The 17,917-nt window shown below is 53.7% G+C and overlaps 1 protein-coding gene across 1 annotated transcript; it reads right to left on the bottom strand.

The window, feature by feature from the left end:
• Positions 1-339: 339 nt before the first annotated feature.
• AGPAT2 (1-acylglycerol-3-phosphate O-acyltransferase 2) lies at positions 340-17,840 on the bottom strand. Its single transcript, XM_014603706.3, has 6 exons — positions 17,590-17,840; positions 8,280-8,413; positions 7,195-7,370; positions 6,382-6,477; positions 5,058-5,130; positions 340-3,010 (listed from the first exon to the last, which is right to left on the bottom strand). The coding sequence occupies exons 1-6, from the start codon at positions 17,781-17,783 to the stop codon at positions 2,844-2,846; spliced, it is 840 nt and encodes a 279-aa protein (XP_014459192.2). The 5' UTR covers positions 17,784-17,840; the 3' UTR covers positions 340-2,843.
• Between the last annotated feature and the right edge of the window lie 77 nt (positions 17,841-17,917).

Below are 17,917 nucleotides of genomic sequence, written 5' to 3'. Positions count from 1 at the left end.
AACACAGCCATGCTCGAGTGCCACCTTTCCTCATCCAGCTGAGGACCGTCAGTGTAACAGAGACTAATTAGGGTGGTCTGCATACAGTCATGACATCCAGGCAGGTGTCATGCCAAAAAACATGCGAGTTGCCTGCAACGCAACTTCAGAATACCACTAGGCTGGGACGAGCCACAAAAATCGGGATTGCTCAGCCACGAGCAAAAGCCCTGCAGGACACACAGCCGGTTCCTCAGCACGGTAGAGACATGGGCTTATTCTGCCTCATTTAGCCACCATTGCCCTTCCCGCATGAGCCCAACATAAGGTGCTCCAGCCCCACGAAGACAGGAGGCGTGATTGAAATAATTGCTTTTATAAAAAGTAGATGCATTCCTCCAATACATTATTTTCAGTACAGAGCAGCAGGCAACTCCCTTACTGCACAGAGGCACTTTTCCGTTCTCCATAGGCAAATACAAGAGCAACACTTGCAAGATCGTCCTCTTCAGCAAAGTCAGACGCCCACCCCCCAGCTTTTCCTCGACGGGAGCCTAGGACAGCTCCAGGGTGGTTTGCCTCCATCATGCAGCCACTTGTCTGCTCTTCTTACACACACAAAAAGAAAGTGCTGGTTTGATTTCAATTCAGATCCCCTTCCAGATGCACCCCACAGATGGATGGCCTCAGATGGGCACCTCTGTGTTGGTTTGTAAACTCAAAATTTAACTGAGGGTCCTCTTGTTTGGTTACTTCCAGTTGGGGTTAGGTCTTTGAGCCCTGGACTGTGCATCCTTGGCAGCCAAGCAGAACCACCTCAGCTGCCCAGATCTCCGTCTCCACCTCTGCCCCTTGGACAGGAGGTTAGGTGCACCTTGACTCCATCTTTACAAGGCAGAGGCAACACTCACAGATCTGCATTTAAGGCTTCCGAGTCCATCAAATCCCTGGGATTTTTATTTCTTTTATGCCCAGAAAGTGGCAGCAAAAGGCTATCCTCCATGCAACCCGTTTGGCCTGTTCAGTGTGCACGTCCCACACCAGTTTACATTATTGCTTTTACAACCACCTCGGCTAGTGGTAGCAAGGCTAAATGTTCTCAGACAAGCTGGAACAAGCCTTGTGCTTTGGTCAACGCTGCAATTCAAGGGGTTAGATCAACATTGCATAGCCCTTAAGGTCAATAAGCAACAGGTATTTTAGGACACACCCAATTAAACACAACAAAAATGTCAACCTACAACACAACTGATACCAAGGGACTGTCCCGAGCAATCTGCACCTCCCTAGTATGAGACCCAATGGGATACTATGCCATGAGCAAGGCACATGGTCAGGAATGAGATCATACAGGAGTCAGAGATGCTAGCAGCAATTCCAGAGCGTGGAGACATCACGCTAAGGTCTTGCGGATGTGTATCAGCCTGTTATTTTAGTACTTGGGCCTTACTGCTGCAGAACAGGTCCTGTATTTACAAAAAAAAAGAGACATACCCACGGGGAGCTGCATTCTGGCAAGACACCAGAGAGGCTTCATCCACACTCAAGACATACCAGATGTGTGTTAGACATGACCTCTTCACATCCACCCCATCCCTCGAAAAAAAAAAAGTCCTAAAAAACCAAAACTTGTCCATCTTGGATGTGGAAGCTCGATTTCTAGAAGAGACATCAGGGTAGCCAATGCCACAAATTCCACCCATCCTTGTCCAGCTTCACTTATGGCAAGTTCTGCATTTAAAGAAAAGTCAACTTCCCCTGCAAGAAGGCCAGAATGGTTAGTGGAGATCTTAGGTACAAGACCCTCTGCTTTGCTTCCCGGTTCTGCTCTGGGGTAGATGGGAGGGGGGGGGGGGGAAATAAGAACTGCATGTATCCTCCTTAAATCATGCCTCAAAGAGCATCATCCATACTTCTGTCCTGTGGGAAGTCACTGGCTCTCGTCATTCATCCTCCTACCAGGACAGAAGAACAGCTCGCCAATGGTTTTACAGATGCCGTAGGCTTCTCTAAGAGCGCTAATGTTGCTATACTGTACCGGGACAGCCCTCTAGTGGAAACACCGCACAGGATAGCAGGACTCCCAAATGTTAACATGGCCTTCCTAAACATCTGGTGATCTCACAGACACAGCTTTGAGACCTGCGTGTCCATACCGGGGGTTTGCTAGCACAGCCGTACAGGTCGGCGGGGCGAGGTTCTTTTCCACCTCCCCGCCAGAGCAGCTCTTCAGTGCAAGCCTGCCCTACTTGTGCCTTTTGCATTTGGTAAGATGCTGCAAAGAATGGAGCTACCACCAGGACCTGGTGCTGGGCAGGCACCTTCAGAAAAAAACAGCTGCCCACTGTGAGCAAGAGACTTGCCTAGGATCAGTGCCACCATCTCGTGCCAAGATCCAGAGCATGGGTACAAGAAACTGGCAGCATGAGGACGGCTGCTGCATTAATCCTGTACGTGCCCGTTGCAATGGGGGGGGATGTCAAGCTGGGCGGTGAGCTCTTGGAGGTGCATACTCCAATATCCCCTGGACTGGCTGGCTTACAAAACACCAACCTGGCCAGAGGCAATACCCAAGCCTCCACTAGTGGTCGTGAAGTCGCTGCATTGGGCACGGAGCCTCTCATTAGCTTGAGCTGGGTGTAGGAGAAACTCAAAATGCAGGAGACATTTCAACAGGAATCAAGGACCCCACAAGAGAGATTCGATACACAGCAGAATTGCGGAGCCGGCCCGGCACGCCGTTTGCCAACCTACGTTACTCGCAGCGGAGTCAGAATGGGCTCCAAGCTGGCTGCACAGAAAGAAAAACCCCTTGGATATCTGGCAATGGAAAGAGTCCTCTCAGTTCCTGACATACGACAAAATTACTGCAAATGGGTCCGGGCAGAGCCATTCGGTTCATTCACTAAACCCGACAGTCTGAAAAAGGTCTCCCTCATGGTGGAGTAGCATCTGTTGGTAAGCTCGGTGACATCTTCTGGGGTCAGACCCTTGGTCTCAATGGGCTCGAGAACCTCGACCCGGATTTTACCTGGGAATAAGAGGAAAGGACCATCAGTTTTGGGGCACGTGGAAAATGTCCTCCAGGGCATCGGCTATTCCCACCTCCAGCACCCCGTGGCAGAGTGCAGCAACGCTTCCACACGTCAGCTACCAGCATCCTTTGAAGATGCAAGGCTGTATCACAGAGGATAGCTCGCTCCAGTCTCTGTAGTAAGGGAGTGCACGAGGAGCACTGTGTTTCAGAAGGCACCCACCACCCTCAAGCTGCATGCTGTGGGCTAGCTCAAGGTTACTTGCCATTTCTTCCTGTTCCCCACCAAGCCAGGGGCCCAATTCATAGACATCATACACATGACAAATGCCTACAGAGGATCATAGCAGCACAGGACACTCCCCCAGACTGAGGGGCAGATATTAGGCAGAAGAAATCCCCCCTGTTGAATTTGGGCAGGACATTTTGTCCTTCTCAAAATGACTATGCAACACTTGAGGCAGCAGCTAATGAGTAATCCTGAGCTGTGAGGTTTTTGCCCCATGTAGGACATTGCCTTAGCATCAGCTGTGATGGTTTTTACACCAGGAAATGTCTGCGTCTTCCTGACAGGGCGGAAGGTGTGAGCAGATAAAGCCGAGGCAGACCGAACTAGGCACTTGCACATCTTTGTTTCTGCTTCCTGCAGCAGTACACTGTCCTGCACAGCCGCTGGCAAACCCTGCGCTCCTGGTCCCCACCCCTCGTTCTGCTGTGGCTTTCGGTGCAACATTGCTTCCACCACACGGTTTCAAGCCAGGATGCAGGACACTGGTTTGCCTTGGACACTATGGACCTCAAACTCCACTCTTCCCTCCTGTTTTTGCACGTTCCTAATGAGGTTTCTCCCGATATCCTAAGCTAGGACCCATCTCAGAGGTGCCCAGAAAGACAGCCCCTCCAGGGGCTTTTTGCCATGCATGACAGATCCAGGAGAGAGGAGAAGCTAGTGCCAGCCAGACTGGATTGCTGCTGCAAACCCATCATGAACAAGCCACATGCTCTAGTCTCCCGACTGGCCCAAAGGTGCTAGTCCCCACCTTGCATACCAGGCTTGTGTCCTCAAGCCACGTACAAGGGATAAGAGAACAGGTGTCTCTGCCCCCAGCTACAAGGGCCCTCAGGAGGTTCTGAGTAGAGAGCTAGCTCCTTTGAAACCAATAACTCCAGCCTCACCTAGCAGTGTGTTCATCTGGCAGAGCAAGTCCTTCAAGCGCTTTGCTTTGCAGGCCCAGGGGCATGCCTCTGCCCTTGCAGCAGCTTCTTGGCTGACCAAAGAGTGACTTGCAATCTGTGCATCAAGGAAGCAGGTGGCAACACAAGTTGTGTCTGATAATTACAGCTCCTGCTGGGTTTTCTGGTGCAGTCTGCAGTTCTGTTCCCCCTTCTCATCTTTTACTGCCCGGGCAACCAAGTGACCTAGACCAAGCCTCAGCCCTGAACTCCCTTCTCCCTTGCTGGGGTTTTGACTGCTCCAGGCATCTCCCTTGGGCCCCAGTATCTCTACACTCTCCCAGAAAAGATCCACCACTGTGACCAAGCTCAATGGTTCCTGGCCATCAGAGACATTCATATGCAAAGAGGTGCCTCCACCTGGCTTGGTGCAGCCCAAGAGTGTGGTACATGGACCCTGGGGTCTCTAGTATTGAGCCTTATTTCATCTTGCCCAGGTGTCACTCTGCTCAACAGGAACAGACAGCTGCAGTTTGAATGAGGGAGACTGGCTATTTCAGGTGGCCCCTGAAGGGCTGTATCTGGCTGCCAAAGTCCACCGCAGGTGCAGTGAAGCTTGCACGTGCCAGCTATCACCATCACTTTAAGCTGGTTTGGAAAGACACTAGCAGGAGGGGCATGCTGGAAGGACACCCTTTGAGATCAAAGCAAGCCCACGTACTTCTGTGTTCAGCTCAACTTGTCTTCTGCCACATGATGAGCAACTTAGCGCACCCAGGAGGACTTACCTGGGTGCAGCTAGAAAGTCAACCCCCTCCAACCAGGTTAAGTACATTCAGGAGGTGGGGAAGAGACTCCGGCAGCACCGTACCTGATGTGAACAGGTTCTTCTTCCGGTCGTAGAACGAGGAGAAGGAGGAGTACACCACGGGAACGACCGGGACCTGGGGATGAAGGGACCACAGAGGAGATTGCAGCAACATCCTGAAGCACCAGGGCCCAAGTGCATCAGGTCAACCATAGATACGTACACTGGGGAGTCCTAATGTGGGAAGTTTTACTTTCCTCTCTGATGGGTGAACTGGAGCAGCAAGGTAAAAGCGTTTTGTCTGAAGTCAACAAAAGGAACTGACCCAGTCTCAAGCCACCAGCTGGACCACAAAGCTAGTCTTTTCCCCTATCCAAGGAAGTCTGAACCTCCAGTTTGCCCCAGACATGCTTATTCCTCAACTTCCTGGTCCTGACAAAAAACCCTGATGTGCGTTACAACTGACTGCAAGCACACGCAAGGGGGCAGCCCAGCTGCTGCTTAGACCCTTAGGACCAGGAATCACTGTTTGCACTCATCTCCCCTTGACAGAGATGGAAGAGAAGTGGCTATTTTTACCTCTGACACAACATGGAAGAGATCTATTGGTCACTGCTTTGCTGGGAACGTGAGCAAAGCCGGCCACTGCTTAAGCTGTTCCTCTTATCCCCGTCCCTGGAATTCCATCTACTGGGACCAGTTATGGCCCCCTGACTGGTCAGCTGGTATTCAGCCTCCATCAGCTCATTAAAGGATAGGCTACATGCTGCAATTGGTCTATTCATGTGTGCATGCACAGGTCTGCTTGCTGCAGACCACCCGCCCCTTCCTGTCCTTAAGGGAAGAGGCCATTTAAAAGCAGACACCGTTCTTGATATTTAGCCACCCCAAGATGACGCTCGGTTCAAGCACTCGCTCCCGACGTATCCGGTTAGACAATGCCATCTAGAGGCAACATGCAGACCTCCTTCCCTGGTATGCTGTGTTGCCTCCCACATCCCTGCAAGGTCTGTTGGGTCACTAGTTGCAAGGTCACTAGTTGGGGATTCACAGGGGTATAGAGGCAGCTGCGTAATTCTCATAGCTCACTGCCTGCCCACCCAAGTGCCCCAAATCCATTTCTGTGGAAGCTTTGGGCATCCCCACTTTTGCAGGCCCCATTGCCAGAGACTGATCACAGCCTCTCAGGAGCTCAGGCAAGAGATACCACTGCAGTCCAGCAGCGTGGGCACAGAAGCCTTCACAGAAAACAGGATCACCGAGATGCAGCACACTTCCAACAGGACAAAGCAGCCCTCTGCCGATAGTATTTGGTCACCAAAACCTCACTTTGGACAGCCAGGCCTGCTCGGCGCTGCAGTCCGAGGGAGAAGCTGGCCATCGTTACCTGTGCCTGTATGGCAAGATGAAAGGCTCCCTTCTTGAATGGCAACAGGTCGCCGTTCCCATTCCTCGTGCCCTCTGGGTAGATCCATACCATCACCTGTATGAAGACAGGCCATCAATTCCACGTGCTGAGCACCTCACATGTTGCTGTATCAATAACCCGAGAGCATCTCAAGAACTGTAGGTCTGGACAGACAACACGTACAACTATACAGCAGTAGCAGACACCGGACACAAGCTCCTCAGCTGGAGTACTTTTACCCCAAGCCACCACTGAAAGGATCAGGGATGAAATGCCACTACATAAATGACCCTAGTATGTTTAATCTCTCTTTGCCCATTCCAAGTTAGCTGGCTGCTGAACATGAACACACCATTAACTGCTCACCTCAACGACTGGCTATGCACAACAGTAACTGCCTGCTGTGCACAGCTACGTGCCTGTCCATTCGTAGTACCTGCACAACAGACACTGCTACACATAGCCTGGTGCACTTTACATCAGGTAAGTGCTCACCTGTCCACTCATGACAGAGATCTGATTAGATGCCTTTATTTCTTGGAACTGGATTTTCCTACGGCATTCAAATTAACCAAGCGCGGACAATAAAAGGACTAAGTCCACACTATCCGAGAGCTAGATAACCAACCACAGTTGGCCCCATCTCGTCTCCCTCCCTCATGCTTCATGTTGACTTCCCCCCTGCACCGCTCTCTCGAGTGTGCAACTTTTGATCTCTTTTGCATCCGGCAAACTCAGAGGTTTGGGGAAGAGGAGCTGGCAGACATGGCCAGTAACTTGTACTGCACTCACGTTCTCGGACAGCATGGTCTTGGCAACATCCGCCATCACCATCTTGGCATTGCTCGTGCTCTTCCTGTTGATGAAGATGACACCGCCCAGGTACATGACTAGTCCCACGCTGCCCGTGTACAAAAGCTCCTTCTTGGCAATCTGAACACAGCCATCTGGAAGGATTTCCATCAAGCCTAGGCCCAGGGGCAAAGAAACCAACCATCAGCCCATGAGATCAACCAGCCAGACTGGTTTGCACAAGTCAGATAATCATTCCTGGCTTTGGTGGAAGAGTCTGCTGCCTCTTCCTCTGCTCAGGCTTTCACCGAGGCTGCACTGAGGAGGAAATGGGGACAGGCCAGCCCCACTGCATTTCTAGTTACGCAAAGTTTTAATGCCAATGCAATCACTAGGGCAAGAGTTATGAAACAAGTCCAAGGGTTTCAGTGGAAAAATCCAAAGCAGACCAGGACTGCAGTCAGTGCCTTGCACAAACGGACAGATGTCCTTACTACAGCTAGAGACAGGGGAGCCTCGTCCCCTGAACAGGGACAGCAGCCTAGAGAGGTTAACACTGCACACATGCAGACACGTGTAGTAGAGGAGACATGGGCTTGACTCCCAACTCTACTATCGCTTCTTGTGGGACAACTCCCTTTGCTCATAAGCATCAGCCCTCACAGCTCAAGAGGACTGAGCAGTGCCTCCAAGTTACCCGTTCCTTCCTTGACTCCGGTGCCAGCCTGCAGAGCTACGCCAACTGGCTGTGCTAGCACGCAAGCATGCCCACCTGCTGCCTTGTTTTAAAGTGGTGATTAGCTTTTCCAATAGTCTGATTTCTTTAAGCCTTTCAAAAGAGACTCTGGTAACCCAGTGGGACACACCTGCTTGGGCTGGACCCAGGTGTGCATGGCACGGGCAGTGGTATAACTACGAGGCAGCGCAATGGATTCGCTACTGCATCCCCTTGCTGCCCACCCCTGGGGAAGGGGCATACGTGGGCTCCAATACCCGCTTCAGGTACTTTGCTATCTGGCTTGACTTTCTCCAGCAGTTGCCTTTCAAGAAAGACCACTGCCTCTGACCCATCTTGACCTGCTTACCCATCATGTCCAGGATGCTTTGGTGGTTTGACACGATGACGCAGGGGCTGCCCACCTTGAAGTTCTCCAGCCCTTTCACTTCAAACCTCAGGCCATAAAGGTATTTGAAGGTCTTGACAGCAGTTTTGATGATTCTGCATTGGAGAGAAGAGTGTGGTCAGACCCCAGCAGGCAGCGAGGAACCAGGGTGTGAATGTACAGGGCAAGCATCTGCTATGAGCCCAGGCCATGGGCCTATGGACCCAACACCACTCTCAACCCCACCCAGAATAGTCTAGGTATGTCCTTTCTGAACTCAGATCTGCATTACATACTACCCTGCTTGCCTTGCCATGTAATGGACCCTCTCCTGTCCCAGTCTGTCGGCTGCCATTTGCTTCAGCATGCCCCCAAGAGGCTGCCTCTGTCTCAGCTCATAAGTAAGGGCCAATTCTGGTTTCTCAGCCCAATGGGCATTACAGCGACCAGGGACAAGGCCCCTCCATAGATGGTTGGAGGGACACAGATAAGTTGCACACATGTGTTTGTACCATTTTGCTGGTAATGTAGCCACAGGGCAGAAGTCTTTCCCCTCCCTTTGATTTTGAAACCTTTACAGCTTCGAGACCAAACAAGAGAAGGTATGCTGAGGACAGCGATCAGTCGCGCACAATCTCCTGGATCTCCTCCCCTGATCCTCTTGCCGGCTTAGTCTCAGCTCATGCCGGGAACGCCCCTGTCCTCAGGGGAGAAGATTAGCCGAGAGACTGAGATGCTACAGAACCAGTTTGGCCTCCACTTCCACCTGCCTCCTCCAACCGGCAAGTCAGGGAGCCGGGCCTCAGGGAGCATCCTGGAGCCACCGGCTTGCAGAGGTGCTCCTTCAAAAGGCAGCTCTGTGTGAAGGGTGGGAGCAGCCACAGTTCGAAGCAGAGGGCCTTTGTGGCCAAGGAAGCAAATCCCCAGTCTTGCACGCCGGTCTTTGAGGGAACAGCTTTGTCTGCACAGAAGAGCAGGGGCTCCTGCGGGGTCAGTCAGTGCAGACCCCCGTTGCTGGGCCAGGCTGCTTTGCACAGAAAAAGGCCAGGCTCAATTCCACTCATCCGGCAACAGAGAAAATTTTGTTTTAAAAAGTTTGCTTAGCTTGGCTGGAGGCTGGCCAGGTTGTTCCCTCTCACACCCAAGGGGATCCCTATTAGCTGCCAGCTCCAATGGGCAAAGCCACCTGCTAGAGACAGGCAATTGGGACTGCTCGGCACCTGCCCAGCACAACCCCGAACCGAGGCAGCAGGTTTGAGCTGCAGTAACCTTTGCATCAGCGAAGCAGGGGGGAGAGGGCGGGTTAGAATGAGTCAGGCCATTAGTCACGGAAAATACCGCGCACGGCAGAGCTCTGGTCTCCCACATCTTGCCAAAAAGCCTCTCCCCAGCCGCGGCACGGGCCTCTCCCGAGCTGTCGGAGCTGCTATTGCCGTCTCCACAGCTAAGCTGCATGTAAAAGAGCTCTTCCAGAGTCGTTCCAGACTGAGATGCCAGTTAAGCTGAGCTGCTAAAACAAGGCATGGCAGCGAGCCCAGAAGGCAGGCAGCAAGCTGGAAAGCAAACGCAACGTCCGGCCGCGGGCGCAGGGGGGAAGCGGGAGGCAGCGCGGAGCAGACTGGTCTGCTTGGAGGACACGGTGGCCTGCAAACCCTGGGCGGCTACGCTCTAGAGGATCCCAGCACAGCTCTCCCAGGGAGGCATTACATGTTCTTCTTTCACACGGCTACCACGCTGGGGTGCGGGCCAGGCTTCACAGCCCAGCAAAGGGTGCAGAGCCCCTAGGGTCAGCGTGCATCGGCCCTTTCACACAGGCTTGCCTCCCTGCTTTGCACTGAACAGCTGCCAAAACACAGATTGCAAGCACGTTTAGGCATTCCCCATCCAAGGAGGTTACGGCAGCATGGCCACGCTGCAGGCTAGGCCTCCGCTGGGGTGCAGTCACCAGCCGAGCTCGGATCGCATCCTGCTCCGACTCCAACCAGGCCAGCAATCCACCCTGCCCAAAATCATTTACCAACACCCTGACACTTGCCAGTGGAAAGAGCTCCCCACACCCTCCCGAGACCAACCGGGTGCTCCTCATGCCACCACGATGCTGGGAGCCAGCCCAGCTGCTCGGGTGCTATGAACCTTCACCCAGAATCTGTGCACCTGGAGAGAAAGAGAAAAACGGAGGAGAGCCTCATTAAAAGCCAGATCTGATTTTCAGGTTTGTTTTCGATCCAAACAGACGCCGGCATCCGTGGCCAGCTGATCCGCGTGGGACGCAGGAAGCAGCCCGTGTCCCCACCCATGGAAAAGGCGTGGGCCAGTTCCACATTCCCCGGTTCAGGTCTGCCACGGGACAGGTCCGGGGGAGGCAGCACAGAGCCCAAAGATGCCTTTGCCCCAGTTTCTGTGCCACTTTCTGCTAGTCCCAAGCACCCCCCCGGCCCTCCCAAGATTTGGGGCAAAGTCTGGAGCTTTCCAGACAAGACCAGGGTATAACTAAGTGAGATCTGAACGCTTTAAACACGGTGCTCGTTTTGGCCAAAGCAGCTGAGAGGAAGCATCCAAGCACAGAGCGAGTCTTCCTAGATCCAAGCAATAAGTCGGGAGAGGACTGCTTTCCTTCCCAGACCGTTACCACAATGCCTAGGTTGACTTAAGGCAAGTCTAGAGAGCCCTGAGACAGCAGACACAAGTGATTTGAAGGAGACAACCCGAGCCTGTCTTGTCATCAGAGTGCCAGGAGCAGGCTGGTACTATCATGGACTTGATACTCTAGCTGCAGGACACAAGTACCACTCCACTGTGCCAGTTCAAGCTACAATTCAGCCCTCCGGCCTATTCCCCGCAGTTTCTTTGCAAGGGTCAGAGGACGTGCCTTGCTCTGTGCCAGCTGGCTGCCATCAGGGCTGGCATCTCCACGACAGGAGGCTGAGACAAGATGCCTCCCAACCTGCTGCTAGTGACGAGGACTCGGGGGTGACCAGGGCAGTGCAGACCTGGCATGCTCATGATGGCTCTCATAGCCAGGAATCTGCAGCAGATGCTCGAAGCACGATAGTCTATTCCTGGGCACGGCCCTGCCAGCGTGCTACGAGGGGGCAGGAACCAGTGTGCCCTATGCCAGTGAGCAACCACTGACCCTTGTCCTGTCCCTCTCTCCACACCTGCCTCCTGCCTCCCAGGCTCTGCCAAGCAGAGAAGAGGTCACTGCTTTAGCGACGCTTGCTCATAGGGCATCAGTGGGAGCAGTGTATTTCTCAAGGGCAAGAAACACGGCTTCCGGACCGGCATTGCACAACCTCGAGTCACAGCAGCTGGAGACCCGGGTGTAAGACGAGACGCTAGGCTGCAAGAACAGGGCAGAGGGGAGGGGACATTATGGCTGGGCTTTTCCCTGCCCCTGGCAGGGGGCATTCGGCTTGTGCTACCGCTGGTGGAGACCAGAGACAGCCTGCATTACCCGGCCCCCCACGCATACGCTCAACAGGGCTCCTGTTGGCTGCAGGATAAGAGCTGTTTTCATGTTCCTGGGCTGCAACTTTCATGGGGAGGGGCGAAAGCCTTGCGGCTCTGCACCGTCCTGCCCATAATTACAGGGGGAAGAGACTGGGATCAAAGGCTTATTATAGCACACTCAGTTGCCCTGTGAACGAAACTGTGTTTCAGCAGCTGAGAGCCCACGGCTTTGCTCAGGGACAAGGGCACATAGCTGAAGCCAGTGAGACTGAAGTACGGACTGGGGAAGAGCATGAAACGGAAAGCAGGAGTTGGCAGGAGTGCAGAAGGAAGGGCTAGTTGTCTGGCCCAGTGACTCTCAAGCAGGGTGCCACGAGAGCCTTTGAAGGATGTCCCAGGAAGCAAGAGGAGATAATGCCGATAAGGGCAGGTGTATCTCCCGGTGCCAGGAGAAAAGCAAATAAGGGTGGGTTCAGGCACTCCCTTGCTGGCGCCTGCCCAGCCCCTCTGCAATACATGAATGAGTTTTTAAGATGGGGCACCTGGAATTTAAAAAAAAAAAAAATAAAGGTTGAGAAACACAGATCTAGCCAAACAAAGCACCAAACCTTGGAGCTGGCAATGGCTGCGTCTCGGGGAAGCCTGTGGCATACTCTTAACCTGCTTCCTACTCGCGCACAACCCGAGGAAGCAAACTCTAGCTACAAGGGTCTATTCCAACAGCTGCATCTTTTTCTCAGTCTCTGCCTTAGTCCTCTGACCCCCTTGCTGCAGCTCGGGGCCCTGTGCAACAGCAGCGGGACCTGGCTGGCAGCTTTGTGGGTGCCCACTGGGTTGCGACAAGCAGTCAAGCTATTGCAGCACAGGTCTGAGGAGTTGCTCCCAGAGCTGCTACCATCCATCTGTCCATCCACAGCAGCACAGCCATGGTGCTTAGACTGGGGTTTATGGTTGCAGAAAGGACAGAAGGAAAAACTTCTTTACCATCTGAGTTTCCAGAGCCTGGAATAGACTCCCCACAGAAGCGGTGCAAGCACCTACTCTGGGTATGCTCGAGAAACACCTAGATGCTCACCTTGCTGGGGTGATCTGACCCCAGATGACTTCCTGCTCTTTGGGCAGGGGGCTAGACCCGACAATTGTGCAAGGTCTCTTCCAGCCCTAATATCTATGAGAGCTTCCAAAACTAGAAATAGTTGGTACCTAAAATGCCAGCTGAACGGCTGGCAAAGTTAATGGCACTCATCAGCTTCCTGCTACCACACTACTTCCAGTCCCAGCTTTTTACTTACACTTTTCACATCAGAGACCTGGGTTACTAAAGTGCAAGGCCTGCAATGGAGGATCTACGAGGCCAAGCGTGATAAGCCGCTGAGGATGTATTTCAGGCTTTTCAAGGTTCAAGAGGGCAAGACACGCAACTTCACCAGCGTTACGTGCTTCCAGCAGTGGAGACTCATTGAAGCTTGCAGCCGACGTGACGCTACAGTGACCTTTCTCCCATCACGCCAGGTTTGTCACTACACAGCCAGGTGGCAAGACTTTGCAGGTGGGGTGGCAAGGCCAGCTCTCCTTATCCAGGGGACATCATTTCTACTGTCATCTTCCAGCAACGCAGGCTGAATCCAATCCACTCATCTAAGGCCAGAGGACAGAGTCAGGGGGGCCTTTCCTGGGCCAAGGGCTCAAGGCTCAGAGCATCCTTTTCCCCCCCACCCCAAGACCTGTTCAGGAATTTGGGCCAAGGGTCAGAAGAGGCTTGTTCACTTTAACCCGTCTCTCACGGGAGAGGAGAGACTTCAGGCAAACTTGAGAGGTTCAACACAACCCAGACTTTCCCCCCCCCCCCGCAAGACTCAGGACGCAAGCTCTCCCCATTCTAAAATTTAAGAGAAATGATCAAACCCGAGTGAAATGGTTTGGGGGCAGTGAAAGCATCCTTTGAGGTTCCCTCTTTGAAAAAGGTTTTAGGTTCTGCCCAGGGGGAGGGAAGCAAACCTCCCCCCCAAAAAACAGAAGTTTCCCCTGGTATAGAAAGTCAGGCCCTGGCAAGACCTGCTGCTCATAGTTTCACCCCAACTATTTCTAACATAACACTGGTGAGGAGACAGAAAAGGAGCTTTGTTGGTCCCGGAGGCAGGGGGAAACCAAGAACCTGTGCTTGGTCTCCATCACCCAAGCGAGCGCTGCATGGATCCAGGCTTAAAGGCAGAGCTGAATGAGTCACTTGCTGCCCACGGCAGTCCCAGGCTGGTCCCCATTTCAGGCAGGCCAGCTCTCCTGGAAGCACCAAATGCACTAGTACCGCAAGCACAGAGAGCGGAGTCAGCTCTGTGAATGGGGGAAGGACAGCTCTGCCCCAAACTATAGCAGCAGCCTGCTCCTGGCTGAACATGCCCCACTAAGAGACCCTGTGCATAGGTGTGGGTGGAAGGGAAGAGGGAGGGAAAAGAAAGAGGAAAGACTATGAAGCAGCAAGCTGACTACTATAGATGAATGCATTCCCCATGCAGCCACTGCAAGCTTTTGCACCTGAAGGCAATCATGCATCCAGGCAGGTATGGGAACTCCCTACCTGCTGCTTCGGCTTCCCTTAGCGTGCTGCAGGCCAAGGCCTCCTGCCTAGCTAGGGATACTCAGTAATGTCTTGGCCATTTAATGCCCCTACACAAACCCCTCGTGTGATGCATTTAAAATCCAATGCAAGCTTGCACACATCTCATCGCCAGCCTCGTCCCCCTTCTTGCATCTAGGTCGCTGCATGCAGAGATTTCAAATAAAAACCCCCATGGAAGAGGAGGGAGAGCCAGCTTCTTGCGCAGCATTCGCTTTCCACACCCGGAAGGCCCCGGAGGGGTTTCCTGCCACCAAGGCACGACATTGCGAAGGTAAAAAGGCTGCAGGGACCAGCTTGCAACATCCAACTGTTCTGACCTGCAACTCCACAAACTTTTGGGGTTATCATCCACTGTCCCTAGGGTTGAAGAAACAGATTATCAACCAGAGACCCTTGACAGCCGGCATGGACGATCCACTGAACGGTCTAGCTCAGCTCTCCGTGTTCAAACAAACTAAAAACGCATCAAATACCCAAAATGGATACAAGGGGAAAAGAAGGAGGAATTCTGAATCAAAGGTCCGAGGGAACTTTTACCCCTCACCCTTCCCCGCCCAAAAAAGGGGATTGCCAGGCTCTGATGAAGTACAGGGACTGCTTCAACAACACTAGGACACAGCTCACACGGTCAAACAAAGTAGAGTTAGGTTTTCCTCCAGATTTGGAGAAAAAGACAGCGGCAAAATCATTAGTTTCTACTGGGCTGCTGGCTTCTAAGAGCACACGCAGCAGCACCCAGAACACGTTCACCTGCCTTGAAGGACCCTGCTAGCACCTTGAAAGGCTGCAGACTCCCCCAGGCCTTGCAGTAGTTCCTCAAGCCCCTTTAAATCCTCTCCCGAGGAATTTGGGGGCTGTTTTTTTTTTTGTTTGTTTTTTTTTAATATTCCTTCGCAACCTGCCCTTATGCACCCAGTTGCACAAGGAGGAAGCAGGGGCCAGCCGTCCATCGCATGACTACACAGGGTTGTTCTGGTGCCAACACAACCAGGCGCAGGATGTTGTGAAAGGATTACGATGGGTGCATGCAAGGGCTTGCCCAACAAGCCCTCCATCAAGGGATTGATTGCTAGAAAGGCTGGTGCTACATCAGGCCGTGGAAGAACCAGCATCCCAGGCCCAGTCTCTTCAGGCATGGGTAAGGGTTGCACGTAAAATAAAAGGAGGCAGATTCACTAAGTTCAGAGGCAAGTAGTGCACACCTGCAGCCCACGTGATACCAAGTACCGGCCTCGCTCCTCCTGGGTTTCTAGGGCATACTCTAGAGCCTTTGGGATGGGAAAGGTCATGCCTCCCTCCCCACTGAAATGAAGCCGCATCTAGGGCAAGCACGGCAGCTCGCCACCTGCAAGAAGAGCAGAATAAATCTTCAAGATCAGGCCGTGCACTCCTAGGGCACCTGCAGACCTTCTCCCATGGGAGCCTGCCGGGCCAGCACCTTCACACACCTCTCACGGGGTCCTGTCCAAGCCACACTCCCCAAAAAGCCTCCTCAACCCAAGAAGGAACTTCTTAAGCTTGCCCAATTCCTTCTTCCTTCCCCTCTTGACCTTTTCCCTGCACTCAAGTGTTTGCTTGAGAAGTGGCTTATCTCGAGCCACTCTCTCCTGCCTGCTTTTTCCCCCCTGCTGCCCTCACCCCTGCAGGCAAAACCCGAGTCAACATTTATTCCTGCAGTGCACTTATGCTACAAGTCAAGCGAGTCCCAAGGCCGCTGCCAAGACCCTTGATGCTGTAATAACACTTAAAACTACCGAGCAACTCAAACGGCTACAAAAGCCCTTAGCTCGAAGCTGCCCTGGAAGTAACCGGGACTCTCACGTGGCCGCAGTAGGACCAGCTATGCGACAGCTTCTCCGTTTTCTCCCCTCCCCTCCCCTCCCCTCCAAGGAGTGTCACCACCAGATTTTTAAAGTGTTTTTTCTCCCCCCAAACCAAGTCAGCCAGCAAGAGGAAAAACACAAGCGTCACGTTCGCTGCCGCCTGCCATGACTTCACACCTTCAGAGGTGCAACAGTCAGCGCGCCCATGCTGCGGGTAGGATAGTCCACTCTTTTCTCAAAATGCTCATGCTTGCAACCCAAAGGATCAGATGTAAACTAAGCATATATATTTTTTTACCCTGGGTAACGGAGATGGAGGGATTAAAAACCCCCATAAAAAACAAAACTTGTTTAAGTGCAAATGCTCTATGGAAATGGCCAGGCTACCCAAGCAGGTGCAATCACAGACCCCTACTCGTTTGCAAAGCCCAAGCAATGCGTCTTCCTAGCTAGCAACCGGTCGCACTGCGCTCAACCTCCAGCAAGCCCACACAAGCCCTTGCACTTCAAAGCGATTTAAGCAACAGATTTTTGGGTCCGGGGCCCGTTTCTAGAACGGGGTTTCCCCCAAGCGCATTGATCCTGCAGATCCCAACTCGAACCAGAGTTGCACGAAAACCTCCCTGCTCACAACAATGCAGCCTGTTTGTAGAAGCACAACACCTCGTGCCTGCCACGCTCCTCGGTCACACGGGCTGGCACTGCAAGAGCTATTTTGGGTATTTCTAGCTGTCTCCTGATTACAGTGAAATGGCTGGGATGGAGAGGAGCCAGCAGCGCGTGACCAGGTTTCCACCCCCCACCAGAGTCAGGAGACAGGGCAGTGGTTGCACACCTGTGTCTACAGCCATTTGCAGTGTACACATAAAAGAACTGCTATGGACTGGGTCAGGCCGAGGGACCACCTCGCCCAGTCGCCTGTATCAACCTTTGGCCCTCGCTCCCGTCCTCGTCGGGTTATCATTTGCTACTGGAAATCAGCTGGCACCCCGTTCAGGTCCCGTTCAGGAGCCGTGCCCCTGTGCTCCAGAGCAGCGGATAATCCTGTCCTCCAAGACAAGAATGTATCCAAGCCCGAGGACGTGTCTGCCCACATCGTTCAACATCTCGTTCAACAACTCAGTTCCCAACTCCATCGGCTCAGTCCTGCCAGCGCGTGCGATGCAAGGATGCTGTCACCCCAGCTTCACCCCGGGGCTTCAGAGACTCCCAAATCCGGAGCAGCTTTCTAGCACAAGCCCCACACCCGGCGGGTCCAGCTGCTCAGGGGAAAGCAGCACAGCCAGGAGAGGAGTCCTGCCATGGGACTGGCCTAGGGGTCTGCCTAGCACCAGCGATCCCGTTCCCCCAAGCCCCTCCAGCCCGGCCCGTGGCTGCGCGGCCACCGCCCTCGGGCACTCGCCTCATGTTGCGCACGGTGCGGCCGCGGTTCCAGAGCAGGCAGACGGCGCTGGTGAGCGCGGACACGGCCAGGCACAGCACGCAGTAGCCGGCCACCTTGGCCTGGAAGCGGGCGGCCGGGCTCAGCAACGCCGCCGCCACCACCATCGCCAGCACCAGAGCCGCCGCCGCCCACAGCGCCGCGCCCGGATCCATGCCCCGCGCCCGCGAGCCTCGAGCCCCGCGCAGCACCGCACCGCACCGCGCAGCGCTCCCGCTCCGGGCTGCTTCCAGCGCCGCGCCGCCTTAAGGGCGCGGCCCCGCCCCGCCCCGCCCCGCCCCCGGCCCCG

The sequence above is a fragment of the Alligator mississippiensis genome, chromosome 12 (assembly GCF_030867095.1).
Source record: "Alligator mississippiensis isolate rAllMis1 chromosome 12, rAllMis1, whole genome shotgun sequence".
In the NCBI taxonomy this organism is placed as follows: domain Eukaryota; kingdom Metazoa; phylum Chordata; order Crocodylia; family Alligatoridae; genus Alligator; species Alligator mississippiensis.
Note: the sequence above shows the minus strand (reverse complement) of the source record. Positions and strands in the feature narration are given on the sequence as shown.